This window comes from Bactrocera oleae, chromosome 4, assembly GCF_042242935.1.
Source record: "Bactrocera oleae isolate idBacOlea1 chromosome 4, idBacOlea1, whole genome shotgun sequence".
NCBI lineage: Eukaryota > Metazoa > Arthropoda > Insecta > Diptera > Tephritidae > Bactrocera > Bactrocera oleae.
Window position 1 is genome coordinate 20,796,129 of NC_091538.1, and position 19,476 is coordinate 20,815,604.

Sequence of the window (19,476 nt, forward strand, 5' to 3'; positions counted from 1 at the left end):
TTAACAAACTTAAAACCCTCTACTATTCAAATGTATGTGTGTTTCTGGTTTTATGCAAATCTTTTCCTTATTGGCATCATTAAATAGTCATCAAGTAAAATTACCATATAATACGAGTATGTATATGAGGATACTTTTAAAGAATCGTGACTGACTTGCCATATTAAGGTGTATGTGTGCGTTATACTGCATAGCCAAGTTTTCATAAACGAACGTTGTAGCTTAAATATCATTAATGTAAATATAGTGAGAACTACTTTTAAAATTTAGTGCACATTCATTGTCGTTTCAGGGAAACCGAAAAGGTCACCGATTTAAAAGCCTAGGCGTATTATTTAGATTAAAATATCATTTTAATAAAAATATGTGCTAAGCAGTTTCTTGGGAAGAAAAGGCCGTGTGCAAAATGAGATCGATATCTCAAAAACTGATGAAGTATATACATATATACAGATGAACAGGCAGACGAACATGGCTAAATCGAATTGTCACTCTGACGTTTCCACCTGGGTGTTACAAACTTTGTAACAAACTCAATACGCTCTGGGATTTTAAATTGAAATATGAATAAACTTAGCAGGTGTCCAAATATAGCTCTGTTAGGTGATAAAATTTACTTGACGAGGTAAAGCTATAATTAATTTGTCCGAAAATATACTCAAAGGGAGGTGCTGTGTTCAAGAGAAGGTGGTAGTTACTATACTTTATTTAGAGGCAACTAATTTGCAAAGGACTCTGTCAAGCGACAAAGTTAGTTTTAATTCATACCGCTTTAGTAACACTCTAAGATCGAAAAAGTAAAATTATATATTGTAATATGTATGATTTCAGTCGTACGAAAATCTTTGTTCTTTTTCAAGCCATTAAAAATTGTATGAAGTAGTAAATCGTATGTCGAGTGAGGGCTGTGTAGTGATCAAAATCAGGTAGCTTTATCTCTTTCCACGGCGCTTCCAACATATTAATTCTCGACTTTATTCGCAGAATCAAGCACAATTAAGAACTGTTAACTCTGTATCGTTCCTCTTTTTTTGAAGAACCACTTAATGCAGTGTCAATGAATTATTCACAAAGAAAATGAAAAGGGCTGCATTACTCAACAAGAAAGTCATTATAATGAGTCTAATTTATTCAATTTGAAAGTCTGTATAATGATATTTTCTGTATGAGATCTCTTGTATCAATTAGCCAACTGCATACATTTCACTTGAGTATTACCACATAAAATCCATACCAAATTAATGGCAATACAACAAAAAAAGTAAAGTGTGATAATACATATGTATAGGTATGTACACACGTATGTAGGTATGTCAAACAAGCGTCGAATTGCGCCGAATATTTCACTCAAACAACATCAATGGCGTAAGGCCGTTCTCTACACCGAGCCCGGACTACAAAGCAAAGAGCAATTTTGACGCGTCATAAAAATAAACTTCATATTCTGTTTGATATTTCCCAGGCACAGAGACACCTATTAGTATATTGCCACTTACTCACGCCATTGTCTGGCAACCGTTATATCAAAGGCACTCAGAAAAATAAATGTCTCTGAATGCCTGTGTCGCTAACTACCCAGAATAATGAACGCACCTCCTGCTATTTGCTGCTGGCTTGCAACATACTAAGTTTGTCTTACATATATATATACGCACACACACACAGTGATATGCTCACTAACTCAGCAACGACCTCCGCCACCATATTTGAGGTGTCATATTTGTAATGGGCTTAAGCCATTCCATTGGGATTTGCAACCTATACCTTGACACACACATACACATATCCATATCCAACGTTACATATATGCATAGATGAATGTGTGCTTCAATGCTGCCACACGTTTTGTTTCGCTCAACAAATCCAATCAAACAAGCAAGTATATGTACAATACATAACAAGCATCACACAGCACACATCGCCTAACCTACACACACACATCCAAACATAATTGCATAGATATTTCATTCAACGGATTTCCATTAACGCATTTGCATAAATATTTATGCCTCGCACTTAGCTGAACGTTCATCGCTTCTGCTTGTGAGTCAGGCAGGCAGGCAGGTATGCGCATATCCTTTGACTTCGCCCAAGCTGCGCGCAACTTCTGACTTTTAATATGCTTCCACCCTTTTCCGCTCGCTTACCGACTTTTACCAGCGTAAATTGCGTTTTTTCTTGACAATCGCTCTCCACTTCTGCTTTAGCTTGCTTTTATGTATTTTGTTTATTTTAAGTCTGCTATGGTGTTTGTAGTTGTTTGTGAACTTATTTAGCTGCATACCGTAACTATTTGCACTGACGCGTCATTTCACCTATTAACTTGCCACTTCAGTTAAGTTTTAGCTCATATTTCGTTTAAGTGAAGAAATTGCTTTGTGAATATCGCTTAATGCATCAACCAGTTTGGCAAATTTGATTTTAAAAGCTGCAGTAATGAGATGTGACATCTTCTTCAATGGAGTTTCTTGAATCGTTTTTCGGTAGTAATTATTAATTATACTGCCCCAATCATATAGTGTGGCAGATAAATGTGAAAACTTTATCTTTAAGAAGAAAAAACGTTAACTTCGGTTGCACCGAAGCTATAATACCCTTCATAAATACAAAAGCCCCTTACAAGAACTTGATTCCGAACGTTCAATTAGTGGTATGGTAGCTATATGATATAGTGATCTGATCTGACCAATTTCCGAGGAAAATTATTTGTTGCCTTAAGCGATAACACGTGCCTAATATCGTGAAGATACCTCGTCAAATAAACAAATATTCCATGCAAGCACTTTACTCCGATCGTTCAGTTCATATGGAAGCTATATAGTCTATAGTTATTCGATCTATACAATTTCTTTGGCGATTAGATGATTGCCTTAAATAATAACCCATGCCAAGTTTCGTGAAGATACCTCGTCAAATGAAAGAGTTTTCCATACAAACTCTTGAATCCGATTGTTCAGTTTGTATGGCAGCTATATGCTATAGTGGTCCGATATCGGCCATTCCGACAAATGAGCAGCTTCTTTATTAGAAAAGGACAGGTGCAAAATTTTAGATCGATAGCTTAAAAACTGAGGAACTAGTTTGTATGTATACATATTGACAGACGGACATGGCTAGATCAACTCAGCTCATCATGCTGATCATTTATTTATATATTTTATAGGGTCTCCGACGTTTCCTTCTGGGTGTTACAAACTTCGTGGCAAACTTAATATACCCTGTTCAGGGTATAAAAACGATAAAAAATACATTAATAGAACCACATTTTAAAAAAAGGCAACTGTCAACTCGGTAGAATTCCCCAAAATTATTTGGGGAATGTTTACTACCGCTACAACCACAACTACAACAGTAACGACAACACAATTTTTCACAGGAATATATTTGCCTTGCAATAATTTCTATATTACTTAGGTCAGTAGTTAGAGTGGCTGTCTGACAACGCACATTGGCCTTTAAAACTACAATGTCCTCACTCAATAATATCCTCTCTGAAATATCCCGTGCTTCCGATGAAGTTCAACAGCACAAAAAGTTTTATCAGGGCAACCTCCGAAACATCGTTAAGTAAGACTAGATGATATTTGCGACTATTTACTTAAACAAAGGTTTGCATTCGCATGGAAGATTTATAGTCTCCTCTTCTTCTACCTGACCTCTACTGACAGCTTCTACAATAGTCATTATATAGTGTTCGTAGTCTACTGTCTTGTCTGTCAATTATACAGTGACCTGTTAGCACATCTACCAGAGTTCTTAAGTCATTCCTTCTAAATTTTAATAGTCGGCATGTGCAGCTCATATTCCATTCCTGCCACGCCTACTTATTGAGCAAGTCAGTGATTGACCCCACCAAGGCTTAGCTATATGCTTATCGATTAAATATCTACAAGAAGCCAGAGGCATATATATTCCCTCTTTTCCAGAGTTTAATTGTAGGGTGCTACCTGCTCTGCTCACAGTTACCAGGAATATCACTGTGTACGAGAACCCATTGCAGGTTTATCGCAAAATGGAAGTTAGCTCCACTAAGTGATCAAGGCATTCTTTCACTATCTTTGATGAAATTTTAAGAGAATTCAGTGATTTCAAGGCTTACTTGCTTAATTAATAATCTCATAATATGAGGAAAACGGTTCTTCAAAGGAACGACCTTTTATCAAAGGTGAGGTTATTGCAATGCATAGTTCTTCAAGAACATGATTTTTTTGAATCACAGTTCGTTTCAGAAAATTTTTTTTCAAGCTCATGCTTTACCGATGATATGGTTATTTTCATAAACACGGGTTATTATCATTTAAAACCAACTCTTATATGTTTAGATCCTTGTAGCAATTTTTTATGTGCTTCTTCAAAAATGTTATTCCACTCGCGAGTTTTCTCTTCTTTGAAAGAATTCTCTAGTAAAGAATAACTGTAGTGTATTTATATATATATTATTTATATATATACTTAATATATTTACTTATATTAATTTCTGTGAACTTCTACACATTTCTGACAGAAATTGTTTGAGTTTGCTAGAAAATATTTCCCCACTAATTAATTAGAAAGGGCTGCCCAGGCCTATTTATATATGAGAAAAAATCTCTCTGGATTATTCGTCACTGACAAACACAGCCTGTAATAGCTGAGTTAGCAGGAAGTTTCTTATTTTTGAAATTTTATTTGAAGACGCTGAGACGTTCAATCTCGTATTTTTATATTCCTATTCGGCTAAACATTTAAAGACTGAAATGTCAAAGAGCAGGGAATAGTATGAATTATAGTTGCAGCAAATCATACACGCATCTAGACTATTCTCCATTCGAATTACCACTTTATAACCGAAATAAACTTTTGAGAAACGCCGCGTGGCACTTGAGTTTCAAGTATTTTTGATATTTCGATAACTTTTACCACATTCAAAACAAACAAACAACAACAACAAGCATAAACAAACTGAGAATCTGCAAGTCAATTTTCCATGTAATTAATTTTAAAAGCACACTAATGCACTAATGGAAAAATAATTCGCAATACAAAAGTGCAACATGCTGAGCGACTGCCAGCCGCGCAGCCAGGTGTTAAGCAACTTTGTGGCACAAAGCGAAAAACTCGAAACGCAAAACGCAAACACAAATAATCAACAACCAGGGGGCGTTAAGTGAGAGACGCGGGGCGCTAGTGGCGTGGCAGCAATTTGCAGTCACAAAGCTTTGAAGGCAACCGAATCAACAATAGCAACAACAAAGCGTCAAAGTAAACTGCGGTAAAGTAGCTAGCAAAGTTTCCAACGCATATTTGTTGGCCCTGAATTAATTTCTATTACAGTTATATTGCAAAGCAACAACAACAAAAAATATTTTTTCACTTTTGCCAACATTACTGTTACCTCATTTTCTTTGCGCGCATACCACATTTAGCAGTAAACTGCTGCTGCAACACTACTAGCCCAGCAGCAACAACAAATGAAAAATGTAAAACCGCAAAAAATGATCAAACAAATATTTATGAAAATGTGTGTATACCTAAATGTGGGTGCTTGCAACACAAAGTTAAAGCCGCCTACAGTTATGCAACGGCAAACTTTCGTGTCGGATATTTGCATGAGTGATGCGGTGTTCGGTGCAGAAACAGTGCCTATGTGTGGACGCGAGCGTGTGACGCGGTTGTAGTTGAGTAGGCCAGTGGTACAGAAGTGCCGCGGTTGGTTCAGGGCTGTTGTAAAGGCTGTGCGCCTAACGGCAGTGTATGCAGGTATTAAATAATAAATCCTTTATGAATAAACATACATTGAAGCATATTTATATTTATGTGTAGTCACTGCCTTTGCTTTGTTTACTACACGCGCTTAACTATTACACACTTACAAGCGGCGTTGATTTGTTTTTTTTTTGGTTTAAGATGGCATAACTTACTAGACGATGGTTCTAAAATGTATTTTTGCTGGTTTGACCATTTTTGCACTAAGTGAAAGTGTTGATAATTTATCATTCATCGTTCATTTTTGCTTTTGTATTGAGAAATATAAGATTTGTAGAAGGCGATGGAAGGCTTTGTAATTATTATATTAATAATATTTTTTTCAGGTTGTTTGGGAAATAAATATGAAAATTTATTTTTTTGCAACAAATATTGTTGTTGGGTAAGGAATAAATTAAATAGTGTTATAATAAACTATTCAATTCCTGAAAAAAATGATTTATAAATAAACACGGAAACGTCCCTCATACGTAAAAACAATCTTTATAAATATAAATCTTCTGTACAAGTGTTTGTAGTTGAACTCTTTCTAAACGGCTGGACCAATTCTGATGAAATTTTGTGTGTGTATTCGATAAAGTTTTAATAATGAATTAATTTATTTATAAACTGTTGTTGATGTTAGATCGTTTTAAATAGAATTCCGGCAAACTGTAGTATATTGGAGTTTGGGTTGCGCCTGGTAGATGGCGCTGAGTTTAGATTCTAAGATAGCATAAGTATAGTGTAAACTATGAAGGCTATAGACATGTGTATGGTGTACACTGTCTAAACACTCATAATGCAATGCTACTCTATACGATACATATCTGAATTAAGATTCATAGAGGATAGTTCGGCTGAACACATATGTTACTTTTTTGTACATCTTCATTACTTTCTTCTTACGGATATTACTTAAAACTATTTATTTTGAAATTTGTGACTGTTTTGAAGTACACATTTTACATACATCTTAATAAAATTATCCTAACCTACCTATCATTGGAACTAATAATGAATTTTCCATTTGACATTTTACTGAAAATTGTAATAATTATTATTTTTTTATATTGAACACATGTTTATATCTAGAAATATATTTTTTTTACTTTTGCAACATGTTGCTTCAGAGTATAATAGTTTTGTTCACCTAACGGTTGTTCGTATCACCTAAAACTAATCGAGTTAGATATAAGGTTATGAACATATAAATGATCGGGATGATGAGATGAGTTGAAATTCGGGTGACTGTCTGTCCGTCCGTCTGTCTTTCTGTGCAAGCTGTAACTTGAGTAAAAATTGAGATATCTTTATGAAACTTGGTACACGTGTTTCTTGATACCGTAAGACGGTAGGTATTGTAGATGGGCGTAATCCGACCAATGCCACGCCCACAAAACGCCATTACTCAAAAACAAATAAATTGTCATAACTAAGCTCCACAACAAGATACAGCACTGTTATTTGGTATACAGGATCACATTAGGGAGGGGCATCTACAGTTTAAATTTTTTTTTAAAAGTTGGCGTGGTGTCGCCATCTAATATGTTTAATGTGCATATCTCCTAAACCGCTAACGCTATAATAACATCTCTATCGACAGTGTGAAAACGGGCAAAATCGACAACCATACCACATAACGGTACTGTTAAAAACTATTAATAGCGTGATATATATATATATATCAGAGACATTGAATTTTATCTCTGGGTTGGTATGAGATGACTTTATAGGAAGCACGTTAAAAATTAGACAGTCGGTGTGGGACCGCCTTCTTTTAGGTGAAAATTCTTATCTTGGGATTTGCTTAACCGATAACACCATTTTAAATTCCATCTGATTCTTTCACTTTCCACCATGCAAATCAAGCAACAATGTTTGTATCGGGGTAAAACTTTGAGTGAGTAATGCGTATAAAGTATGCCACCTTGTGACCAAAAATTGTCTAAGTCGAACCAAAACTATTCAAGCCTTAAGTACTGAATATGTGGACCTCAGCTAAAACCTAAAAATTTAGATATATGGATGAAACTTTGAGCCTAAAATTGACTAAACTGGTTGAAGACTTCCTCTAGGCCCTATATAAATAATAACTGAATTTTCGAACATCCGGTTGACTTTACTTTTTATGTATTGGTGATGGTATGTTAAGTACCTAACTAAACACAGAGAACGTCATGTAATAATGCCAAAAATATGAAAAATCGGGTAAGTAGTACCCATATCTCGCACGGCTTAATACTCTACATGTTAATCTATGAGTAAGATATCTTAACAAAATTAACACAACATAACCTTACTAATTGCAAGAGTATGAAATCTTCGATGTTTTTTATTTATTTTATTTTTAAAAAACAATTCTTATACCCTGACCGATGTGACCGACCAAATTCATGTCCTTTTATGGAAAAGTTTTTAATTTGACAATAATATTCATGAAATTTGGTACGAATTATTTTTTAAAGCAACGGTATAACTTTCGAAGGAATTTTTCAGAGCGGATCCTTACAGCATATAGCTTCCATACAAACTGATATATGCTCAAATCCTTGTATTGAAAACTTTTTAATTTGATAAGATTTCTTCTTGAAATTCGGCACAGATTAGTATCCAGCGCGTCGCTACAATTTTCGAACAAATTTTTTAGAACGGACAACTTAGCATATAACTGCCGTACACACTGACCGATCAAACTCAAGATAAAGATAAAGATTTTTTTGTATCATATTCTGCTATAAAAAATTACTTGGTTAAGGGTGTTCCAACTTCAGTGCAGCCGACGTTAACGATCTTTCTCGTTTAATTAATTTATTTTAAAATTGACGAAAACCAAACCGTCAAGCAATGCTCATTATGTCTTTGAAAATTTATTTATTTCGTATTTAAAATTGTACCAAAAAAAGCAATATTTAAAAATGCTTCAATTATTTAAATTATCCAGTCATTTATTCTTCTATATACTATGGCACTAGCACTTATTTTGGGTGCAACAAGTGACCTGTTCATAAATTATGCAACGTGGGTTATACAGCAGTGTTGGAGTTTCTTCAGTAAGAGCGCAAACGAAAAGGTGAATACTTCTGCTAACCAAAGCAATTATTAAGTGCTTTTGCGGGATTTCGTTGCTGGAGCTTTGTGGCTGCAGATTTTTTTAGCTTGTTGTACTGCATTTTGCGGCTGCCACAGTCATTGTGCGGTGTTAATTTGTTATTTGTTTTGTTATGAGTTTCTTATTTTATTTCCTTTTTATTTTTTAAAACAGACGTTTGTGTTTGTTACAAATGCTTTTACATTTTCGTTTCTGCCTCACTTTGTTCCATTACCTCTGCCTCTTTGCAGATTTCTTTTATTTAATTTGCCTACCCTTGCTTTGCAAAATCTGCTTGCAGCTGCTTTCTTCTGCTCTCCGTTATGCTCGATTTGCATTTTGTTGGGAACCATTTTTCTTATTTCCGTCTTCCTTTTGTTGTTGTTGTTTGTTATTATTTAGTTTATTCAATTCATTCAACGCTGCGCATTAAAATTGCACACTTTAATTAAGCAACAGGAAATTGCAAATCTGCTTGCAACGTGAACCCCTCGAGCCGGCAACTGATCTCAGTCGTATGCTGCAACCAACTTGCAACTTCATCGGTGAGCGTTAGAAATGTATGAAATAAAAGTATTTATGCATATATATAAAGATTTATACATATGTTGCAACAAGCAAAAGTGCTGCGCCTGCAGTGTGGCAGCTTGTTGCTGCCAACAGCTTTTTAGCCTGAACTATGCCGCAGCAATTCATCAAACTAAGTGGCAGTGGCAACCAGTAAAGCCACATCAAGACAGCCAACCGGTCAGACAGTTAGTTGAGTAAAAGCAACTACATACTACTACAAACACACCAACATATTATATGCGCATAACAGCACACGATGCTGCTTAGCAATACGAGCCAACAACGCCGGGATAACCAAAGAGAGCTGACATGCAAACACATGCGCTTTAAACTTTGAGCACTTCGAAATACACACTTAGGTCCTTGAGATGTCGCATGACAACGTCTCCGAAGACAGTTGTAGATGAATGAAGATTTATTTAAAGTCGTATATTTTAACGTAATAAAAGCAAGCAAGAAATGATTTAGCTTCGCCGCACGTAAACGAGGAAGCCATGAGGAAATGTGTATATATTTATATATACTTGTATGGCGTTTGCTTAAAGGTATAAAGCAGCACAGTTATGTTACATTAAAAGTATAGGTATAAATATACACACTCTTTCCTTTTATTCCTGCCGCAAATGAATTGCCTTAGCGCTCTTTTAGCCAAATGAAAATGTGCAACGTGGCGTATGAGTGACAAAGTTGGCATTCAGCGGCTTTGCGTAAAAGTCGCATTTTAAGCAGCACTACCTACGCATGTATATTTTAGTTGCCCTTTGTATGTGCATGTATGTAGTTGCTTAAAGCGGCAGCAAGTCAACTGCATTAGCTGTAAAATGCACAGATATGCTGCACGGTGTGTAGAAAATTATAGACATGAAAACTACTTACTAAACCAATAAGGATCTGTTCAAAATTTTATAATATTAAAAAATAATGTAAAATTGAAAAATTGTAATAGTTAGTAACAAAAGTAACATATAATAAAAACAAAACTAATTTTATTGGTTTTATTCTAGTTATTTTATTAAAAAAATCGAAATTGTAGTTTTTTTTTAAATTTTTGATTAATTTTAATTTTACTTTTTTTGCTAAGGTAAATTTATTTCCTTTCATTTAAATTTTAATTGTTTAATTTATTTGATTTAATTTAATTTTTTCTGATTGACTATTTGTATATTTTATATTACATTATATTTTTTATTATTATTATTTTGTATTATTATTATATTTTTTTATTTATTTGCGGTTTATATTCAAATTCCAATTCTTGTATGGTAAATTTTTTGACAACTAGTCGAAATGTGGCACGGATTATTCTTTAAAACAATAGTATAACTTCTGGGGAAAATGTTTAGATCAGATCACTTTAACATATAGCTCCCATACAAACTGAAGGATCAAAATCAAGGTGTTTATGGTAGGTATGGAAATATTTTTTATTTGACAAGATATCTTCACGCATATTGGCACGGTATTTTGACATATTTTTAATATCTTTTTATATCCTTTTATGCTGTAAGAAATGCAGCTTAGGAGGTTATTATAGCTTCGGTGCAGCCGAAGTAAATATTTACTCTTGCTTCGAGTTTATTTTGATATATGTACTTGTATGTATTTCCTTTTTATTTTTTTTTCATAATTTTCCAATATTTGCACCCACTGTGCAGCTGCATAAATGTGAGATCGCCTATGCATGCTCCGCAGCAGCGTTTTAAACTGCTACCACTCGGCTTTACTGCAACGAAATTGTTGCATTACGCCATGTCGTCAGGCAGCTAACACAACTACAGGGAAATGCAAGCTTACGCACAAATATAAAATAAGCAGAAGCCCAAAGAATGGGTACTGTAGTTGTCAAGGACAGAGCAGCCATGACACACACACACAATACATTGAAAATATAGAAAATTTCAAGTTAGCTTATGCGTCAATCTTAACATGCCAACGACAACGACACGAACAACGGACAACAACAAACACAACAAATGTAGGAGTGCAACAACAATTTTAGCTGCAATAGAGCCAAAGTAGCAGCAGCAATGTCATTTGTTACTATGTCCTTATTAGTTTAAAGAGTTAAGAGTGAGATTTCTCAGAGAAGCAAAATTCCATGCATTTAAGCATGTGTGTGTGCATGTCACATAGGTCGTGTGCTTGTAAATACGTGAAACAATGCGCTATGATTCTGTTGCTGCACTTGACACTGCCACTGCTACTGCGACTGCTTGCGTTGTTGTTGCTCGTTTCGTTAACACTTTACTGCCGCTACTTGTGCTCTGTATATGCACACTGGCAATTAATTTAGTCTAGTGAAGCATTTCTTGCAACTGAAATTAATTTCCAACATATTTTCTCATGTTATTAAGAAAACGAGGCGAATTGTGCAAGAAAACTTTGAGCAGCAACAACAAGAGCAAATAAAGAATTTACAAAAATCTCATTTTATTTTATAAAATTTGTAGAGTGCCATTAACAACACGAACAACAAAGTTTTTGCAATGAATGCACATATACAGTACACACACATATAAACAAATACTTGCTGGTGGCAATCAAGGTGCAGCAGATTTAGTGTCACACCTTTATTATGTATGCATCTTCATTCCATTATTGTGTGTTTTAATTATTAGATCTTTAGTTTGCATAGCAATTTGAGTTTTACAAGTGGCTGCACGCAGATTTAATCCTGTTATTGTAATTGGTGCTTTATTTGTATACTGGAATATCGAAGAAGAAAGACGGACGGACATACAGTCATTCGGAATTCAACTCGTCTTGTCATTAAGATCATTTATATATTTTTTAGCCTATATAGTTAGATGAACAAAACTGTTATCTCTGTAGTAACATGTTCCAAGAGTATGACAAGTGAGAAAGGGTTATGTTCGGGTGTAATAGAAAATTTCATGCTCTTGCAACTTGCCATGATCAAATCCAGGGAAATACCTTCAGGTTCAAACGGTTTGTTAGAATATCGAAAACCATTATGTGTAGTATACGGCAGTTTGGGTAATTTGTAGACTAATTTCACATATTTTCGTCATTGAAATTATGCATTCAGTCAATTTTGCTAAGGTATCTTACTTATTTGCCGATATATGCGGTATAAATTCAACCGGTAGTTCGAACATCTTTCCCTTAGGTATATGGGGACTAAGGGAATTTTCGATCGATATCAACCCTTTTTTGACATACAGACATATTGTTATCAGAAATGGAATTATCTTCGAATTTCTATAGTATATCTCACAGATTGACCGATATTTTTGATAAAATGTTGGGGGCTTTGAATAGTTTTGGTCCAATATGGACAATTTTTTATAATAAGGTGGCTTACCTCAAAGGCACTATTCGTGCAAAGTTTCATCCGAATACATTCGTTGGTGCTTGATTTGTATACTGGCAAATGATAGAATCAGATGCAATTTAAATATATTGGAAGCAGGCGCGGTTGTCTTCAGATTTCGCTTATTTTCGCACTGAAATGGATGTTATTACCTTACCACTAAACCTACCTCCCAAATTTGGTCGATATCAGTCCAGTAGGTCCCGAGATCTAGATTTTCACCGATATATGGACGATGTCACGCTCATGGTCTAATTTTTACCGCGGCTTCTATAAAGTCCGCTTGTATCATCCTATGTGTAAAATTTAGTAGAAACGTTATATGGGAGTACGTTTTTATCGTTTCGGTAGAGGTGCTTAAGAGATTTGTCGTGAACGAATTTGGTTGTGGTACCTTAAATGGCTTAGAATATATGTACATTAAACCTTTAGAGGGCGCAGGTACCTCTTGCTATGTAATGCCCTGTGTAAAATTAAGGTTTTATATCATAATTCAGTGATATGGCACTTCATACATTTTTGTTTAATTGGTTTTGTGGGCATGGCGGTGGTCCGATTACGCCCTACATGAGCTAGTTTCGCCAAGATATTTTATTTACAAGCTAAGCTTGCACGGACAGACAGTCACCAGAATTTCCAATCTTCTTATCATTTCGATCATTTATTTATGTACATAACCCTATGTCTAACTCAATTAATCTTGGGTGATACAAACAATCGTTGTATGAACAAAATTATTATACTCTGTAGCAATATGAGTATAAAAACAATAAAACATGTTAAATTCCCCTGCACCGATTACTTTCCACAAATAAACAAGTTTATATTCAAGAACTTGATTTTGATCGATCAGCTTATATGACAGCTATATGCTACAGTAGTCCGATCTAAACAATTTCTTTGGAGACTGTACCCTTCAGATATTGTAGTGTTGATTTGGGAAATAAGCTTTGCGAAATTTTGTGAAGATATATTGTCAAATAAATGCGTTCGATCGGTACGTTTTATTGCAGATATATGATATAGTTGTTCAATAGTGCTTAAAACTTTAGTTGGGAATTAAATAATTAATTTAAAAAATTATTATCTGGTAAATAAATGTGTATGTTGTTTGTGTGAGAAAAATGTTTTTTCAATACCCTTTACCCTTTTGAAACGGTTATCCACGTATAATACTTAGATAAATTATAACATAATAGAAAATGAGAAAAATAATTTGTGCGATGAAATAAGTTGTAAAGCTATTACTGATTTTTTTTTACTCTTTTCAGATCCTTTATCGACAATACACATCTGCAAGCACTCCATCTCACCAACAACCTACAACTATATGACATTCCCATGCGACTATTCCAAGGCAACCCCAATGTGCTCGAAATATATATGCAAGGCAACAGTCTGCAAACACTCTATTCCGCACAATTCCCCGTCGACCAGCTCGAGCGACTTTATCTCGGCGATAATCCACTGCAATGCAATTGCTCGCTACTCTGGTTATGGCGCTTGGTTACCGGAAATTTCGATGGCGAGTCCAATAACGCAAGTGGTGCGCATGTTACACACAGTCAAGGGGAAGCTGCTGTAGCCGCGCTAGGCACGGCCGATGCCGATGTAGCGTCCGCAGCCGCGGAGGCTTATGTCGCACAACAAAGGCCTTCACGGGTAAGCAGCAGCAGTAGCGGCTATCTACAACTCGACATAGAACGCATTGGTTGCGATATTTGGCAGGATAATGTGCGCACGCGCCGCCGTCTAGTGACTATGTCGGAGGGCGATATCACTTGCCCCGCGCATATTGTCACCATTGTGTGTGCGATCTTTACGCTGTTGCTTGTATTCGCCATCGGCGCCAGCATTGTTTTTTATTTGCGCTTCGTGAAGCGTCGACGAAAACTGCTACACGATCGTTCGCTCACACGTTCGGGCAAATCAATTGTCAACGTGCACGATCGTATACTGCAACATCAACCGCTGAGCAGCGGCGGCGTACTGGGAATGAGCGTTGGCAGTCTCACCTATCCACATCAGACGCTACAACAACAAGGTGGTACACATCATGCCATGTTGCCGCTACATCCGCATGAGTATCAGCAAACGCTGCCAGCGCAAGTGGATAAACTAGAATTGGAGCGATATCTAGCGGCGCAGGCGATCGCCAATGAGTATCGTGCCTTGAAGCCGTGGGAGTTGCCGCCAGTAAAGGATGCGAATGCCTACACTGATGAACCGGAGCACTTGTATGAGAAATTCGACCACTACGACTATCCAGACATGCAAACATTGAGCAAATCGAAGCAGGCAACGCTTATGCCCAACAGTGATGGTTGCAATACCAACAGCGGTAATGGTGTGGTGCTGATGGGTAAGAGTGGCGCTGGCACTGGTGGCACAGCGGCTAAGCCGCATGTGGTCTACGTATGACTCCCGGGCGGACAAGTCGGCGGCGTCGGCACAAAGGGCAGTGCAAGCGAAGAGTGCGAGGGCGTAGAGGCCGAAGGCGAGCTACGTTATTGCCTCAACAACAACTATAGTAGTTATATGAAATTAGTTTAGAACGTGGAAATTGGCGAAGTAGTGATGGGGCAGGTTGAGGAAAAGAAGAGTAGCGGAGCCTGGCTCAAAAGTTGGCGTTGCAAACGAAAACGCAAGAATGTAATGGAGTTGCTACTAATGACACGAAATTAAATTAAATGCAAAAACTGATATGTGTAAGCAGTAAGACGATTATTGGGCAAATAAAAACAAAAACAATAATGGTATAAACGAACCTAAACTCGTACCATAGCAGCGATGAATCGAAACAAGGGTACATTTGTTAGCATCTAAGTTATAAACACAAGCATACATACGTACATATACCATTAAAAACAATACCGCAAACATTAGACATTATTATTCGGAATATCTCGACATTTTCGAACACCTAATTTCCTGTTAACCTTAAGCGTTTAAGTATATATAAATATATATATTTGCATAAGCGTAACAAGACACAACATTAAATGAAACAAGGGATACGTATAGTGTTATATTATATAATAGCTAAATTACAATAAGTAAATCACGAACAAAGTACTAAAATTATAAACATAAAAATCTTCGATAACTATGCAGTTAAATTAAATGCAATCACATTATAGAAATACAAAATAATATTAAAGAAATGTTAACACTAATTGATATTCATAAAATATACACAAATATTGTAAATGACAAGAGAAAAGGTGTAAGCGCAGCATGAGTGAACAACAAAATAAATTAAGATGAAAATTTTATATTTGATGGACTTACTATTTTTGTAGCTCTATGGTGAATCCCGAAAATGTGCTTTTTTATAGCGCCGTTTTGTAGGCTACATTTGAAGAAATTTTGTATTTCCTTCAATTTTTGATATTTTGAGCACTTCAGAATAGAATAAAGTCTATTTTATAAATATAAATTGAATTTGCCTACTTTGTTAACTAATTGGTTATATAGTTTAGTCCTAAACCAATATAAAGTGTTAACTATATATTAAAATATCACTTTTATTCCCAATTGAGTTAATATTGCTGAATCTAGAAATATTTTGTTCTGGTCCTATGTATAGGTTAATTTCCTTTCTTAGCTATGCTTCTCTTTACTAATTTTAAGAAGTCCAGACATGCCATAGCAAATAGAAATATAATACAGAGAAGTTTAAGTTTTTGTCCATAAATGAATATTTTGGGTTTATGCGAGCAAGTGATTTAAATTTATTCTTATTTTAAAGTTACTGCTTCATTGAAGGACGTATTGTGTCTCGTTGCATAAACAGTACTTACAGAAAAGGTATTAACAGTACTGATTTCGGGCAAGCTGAAGTGTGTGCCGAAAGAAAGTGAGCAATGGAATCCACATAGGTGTTTGCATCTGAGTTTATGTTACTTTTTCATATAAAACCTGTAGACCCGAATAGAAATTTTTTTAGAGCAAAAAAAAATCATAACAGGATGAAACCCATTGGAAATTAAAGATAAAATAATTGGTTGGAAAGAGGAAGGTAGTAAATTTTTTTACTACACGAAATAGATTCCGGAAAAGTATATTTTGCGGAAGTAAACTTTTTAATTTCTACAGGACGTTCAGTAATAGTTATAGAATATACATCCATGGACCTAATTTTAAATGTTTTGGAAAAAGAGTTTAAATAATAAAAAATATTTCCCAAAATTAAGGTTATTTAATTTTTCTTAACTAAAATTTTGCACATTTTGTTAGAATTATTTTTTATTGCTTATAACTAAGAGTATTTTGTGTGCCTATTTTAAATTTAATTTAGAAAACAATGATTTTCAGTTAATTGTAGAAACATCTGCGAATCTTTAAGTGAACTGCCTTGTGTAAATTTTCAAAAGAAAAAAACTATTTTTTAAGAGATGCGTGTAAAATTATATATATATAAAAATATATAAAAAATGTGTGTGTATGCATTGGTGGTAGGTGACTTTGATGTTACCTTTTTTACTAAATTTATTTTTATATGAATGAATATACATATGAGTTTTTAATAAATTTAAGACAAATAGACCAAAATGCGACTAGTGAAAACTACACTAACAAAAAACTAAACAAACTTTCTGAAATTATTTTGAATGAATGAATACTTTTATAACTATTACATATATAATATCAGATTTATTATTTTACCGTATATATAGTTTCATTGAAAAATGAATAAAAATTCCTTAAAAATTATTTCAATAATACAAGTTTTATATTGAATTGTGAAGATTCTGTATTCATTAAGTTACACCACAAATTAAAAATACGTATACCAATTGGCAATAAACTGCGCAAAAATATTTGTGTGTGCGCGTGTAAACGAAAAAACATACATACATACATAAAATGAAATGGACAATATAACAAAATTTGACAAAACCAAAAAATATACTGCTTACTAAGTTGAATGAAAATGCTGTATATAATAACTAAGTAACGATTTAGCAATGTATAAATAAATGAATAAAATATAAATAAATAATTAAATTAATCATATAAAGTAATGCTAAATAACATTATATACACATAACTATATATTATTGTTTAAGTGATTTTCAGTTTAAGTCAAAAGCATTTTTCCAATTAATGTAAATAGTTTGCTTATAAGTTGGCCATGTAAAAATTTTGAATTTATAAAATACATTTTTTTATAATTAAAATAAATTGAAAGGTGGGATTCTTATTTGGAGAGGAGTATTAATATAAGGTTGTCATATATCTCCCTTCCGCTTTTTTGCTCTTCATTCAATGCTTCATAAAAAGTGTTACAGTGATCGGATTTAGTTAAAATATGCGCCGTTTTGTTCGATGATCTGTTTCCATCTAGACGGCAACTTCATAATACCTTCCTCGTAGAAGCCCCCCTCCTTATTTGCGAAGAATTCGGACACGGATTTTCAAAAGCCTCTTTTGAGTTCAACTTCACACCACCAAGGGCATTCGACATGGACAGGAACAGGTGGTAATCACTTGGCGCTACGTCCGGGCTATATGGTGGATGCGATAAAACCTCCCATCCGAGCTCCCGTAGCTTCTGACGAGTCATCAACGAAGTGTGTGGTCTGGCGTTGTCCTGGTGGAACACTACACCCTTCCTGTTGGCCAATTCTGGACGCTTCTGGTCGATCGCCTGCTTCAAGCGGTCCAGTTGTTCGCAGTAGATGGTATAATTAAGCGTCTGGCCATATGGGAGCAGCTCATAGTGGATGATTCCCTTCCAATCCCACCAAACCAAACACACAGCAAAACCTTCCTGGCCGTCAATCCCGGCTTGGCCACTGTTTGGGACGATTCACCGGCCTTCGACCACGACCGTTTTCGCTTGGTATTGTCGTATGTGATCCATTTTTCGTCGCCAGTCACCATCCGCTTCAAGAATGGGACGAGTTCGTTTCGTTTCAGCAGCATATCGCAGGCGTTGATTCGGTCCAGAAGGTTTTTTTTGCGTCAAATTATACGGCACCCAAACATCAAACTTTTTTTGTATCCAGCCTTCTGCAGATGGTTCAAAATGGTTTGGTGACTAACTCCCATCTCCTGGGTGATGTCACGAGATGCCATATGCCGGTCTAACTCGATGTATTCCATGATTTGATCGGTATTTGTCGTCACAGGTCTTCCGCCGGCTGGCTTATCCATGGTGTCGTTTTCACCGGCTCTGAATCGTCGAAACCATTCCTCCGTGGTTCGAAGTGATAGAGTACCATCCCCCAAAACACCATTAATCTCACGGAACGTTTCTCTAGCGGATTTGCCTTTAACGAAGGAAAACTTTAAAATAGCGCGAATTTCGGCGTTAGTGAACTCCATGTTTACACGTCTATAACTGTTGAACGCAATATCCAAACTAATCATGCATAGCGTTGTTTTGTAGGTTATGTCAAGACCTTTCAAATTATGTATAGTGTTGCCAGATACGAGCTCTGTAGCGCTTTGTACATAGCCGCGAAATTCAAAAGACAAAAAAGCGGAAGGGAGATATATGACAACCATATATAATACAATAAAAAGGGTAAAATATATTTGGTCACTTTATACATATATAAAAGTTCCATAGGGAGCACACATGGACTCATCAGAGATAGAAATTACAAAAAAAAAAAAAAACGTTAACTTCGGTTGCACCGAAGCTATAATACCGTTCACAGAACTTGATTCGGATCATTTAATTTGCAAGGTAGCTATATAATATAGTGATCTGATCTGAACAATTCCTTCGGGGATTGCATTATTG

The 19,476-nt window shown here is 35.4% G+C and overlaps 1 protein-coding gene across 1 annotated transcript in view; it reads left to right on the plus strand.

Annotated features, from left to right (window-relative positions):
- The window catches only part of Fili (Fish-lips), a 233,661-nt gene extending 217,665 nt beyond the window's left edge, over positions 1-15,996 (plus strand). The window contains exon 6 of the mRNA XM_014230280.3: positions 13,991-15,996. Within this exon, the coding sequence (XP_014085755.2) occupies positions 13,991-15,140 (1,150 nt within the window). The 3' untranslated portion in view covers positions 15,141-15,996. The remainder of the gene's footprint in view (positions 1-13,990) is intronic.
- The last annotated feature ends 3,480 nt before the right edge of the window (positions 15,997-19,476 follow it).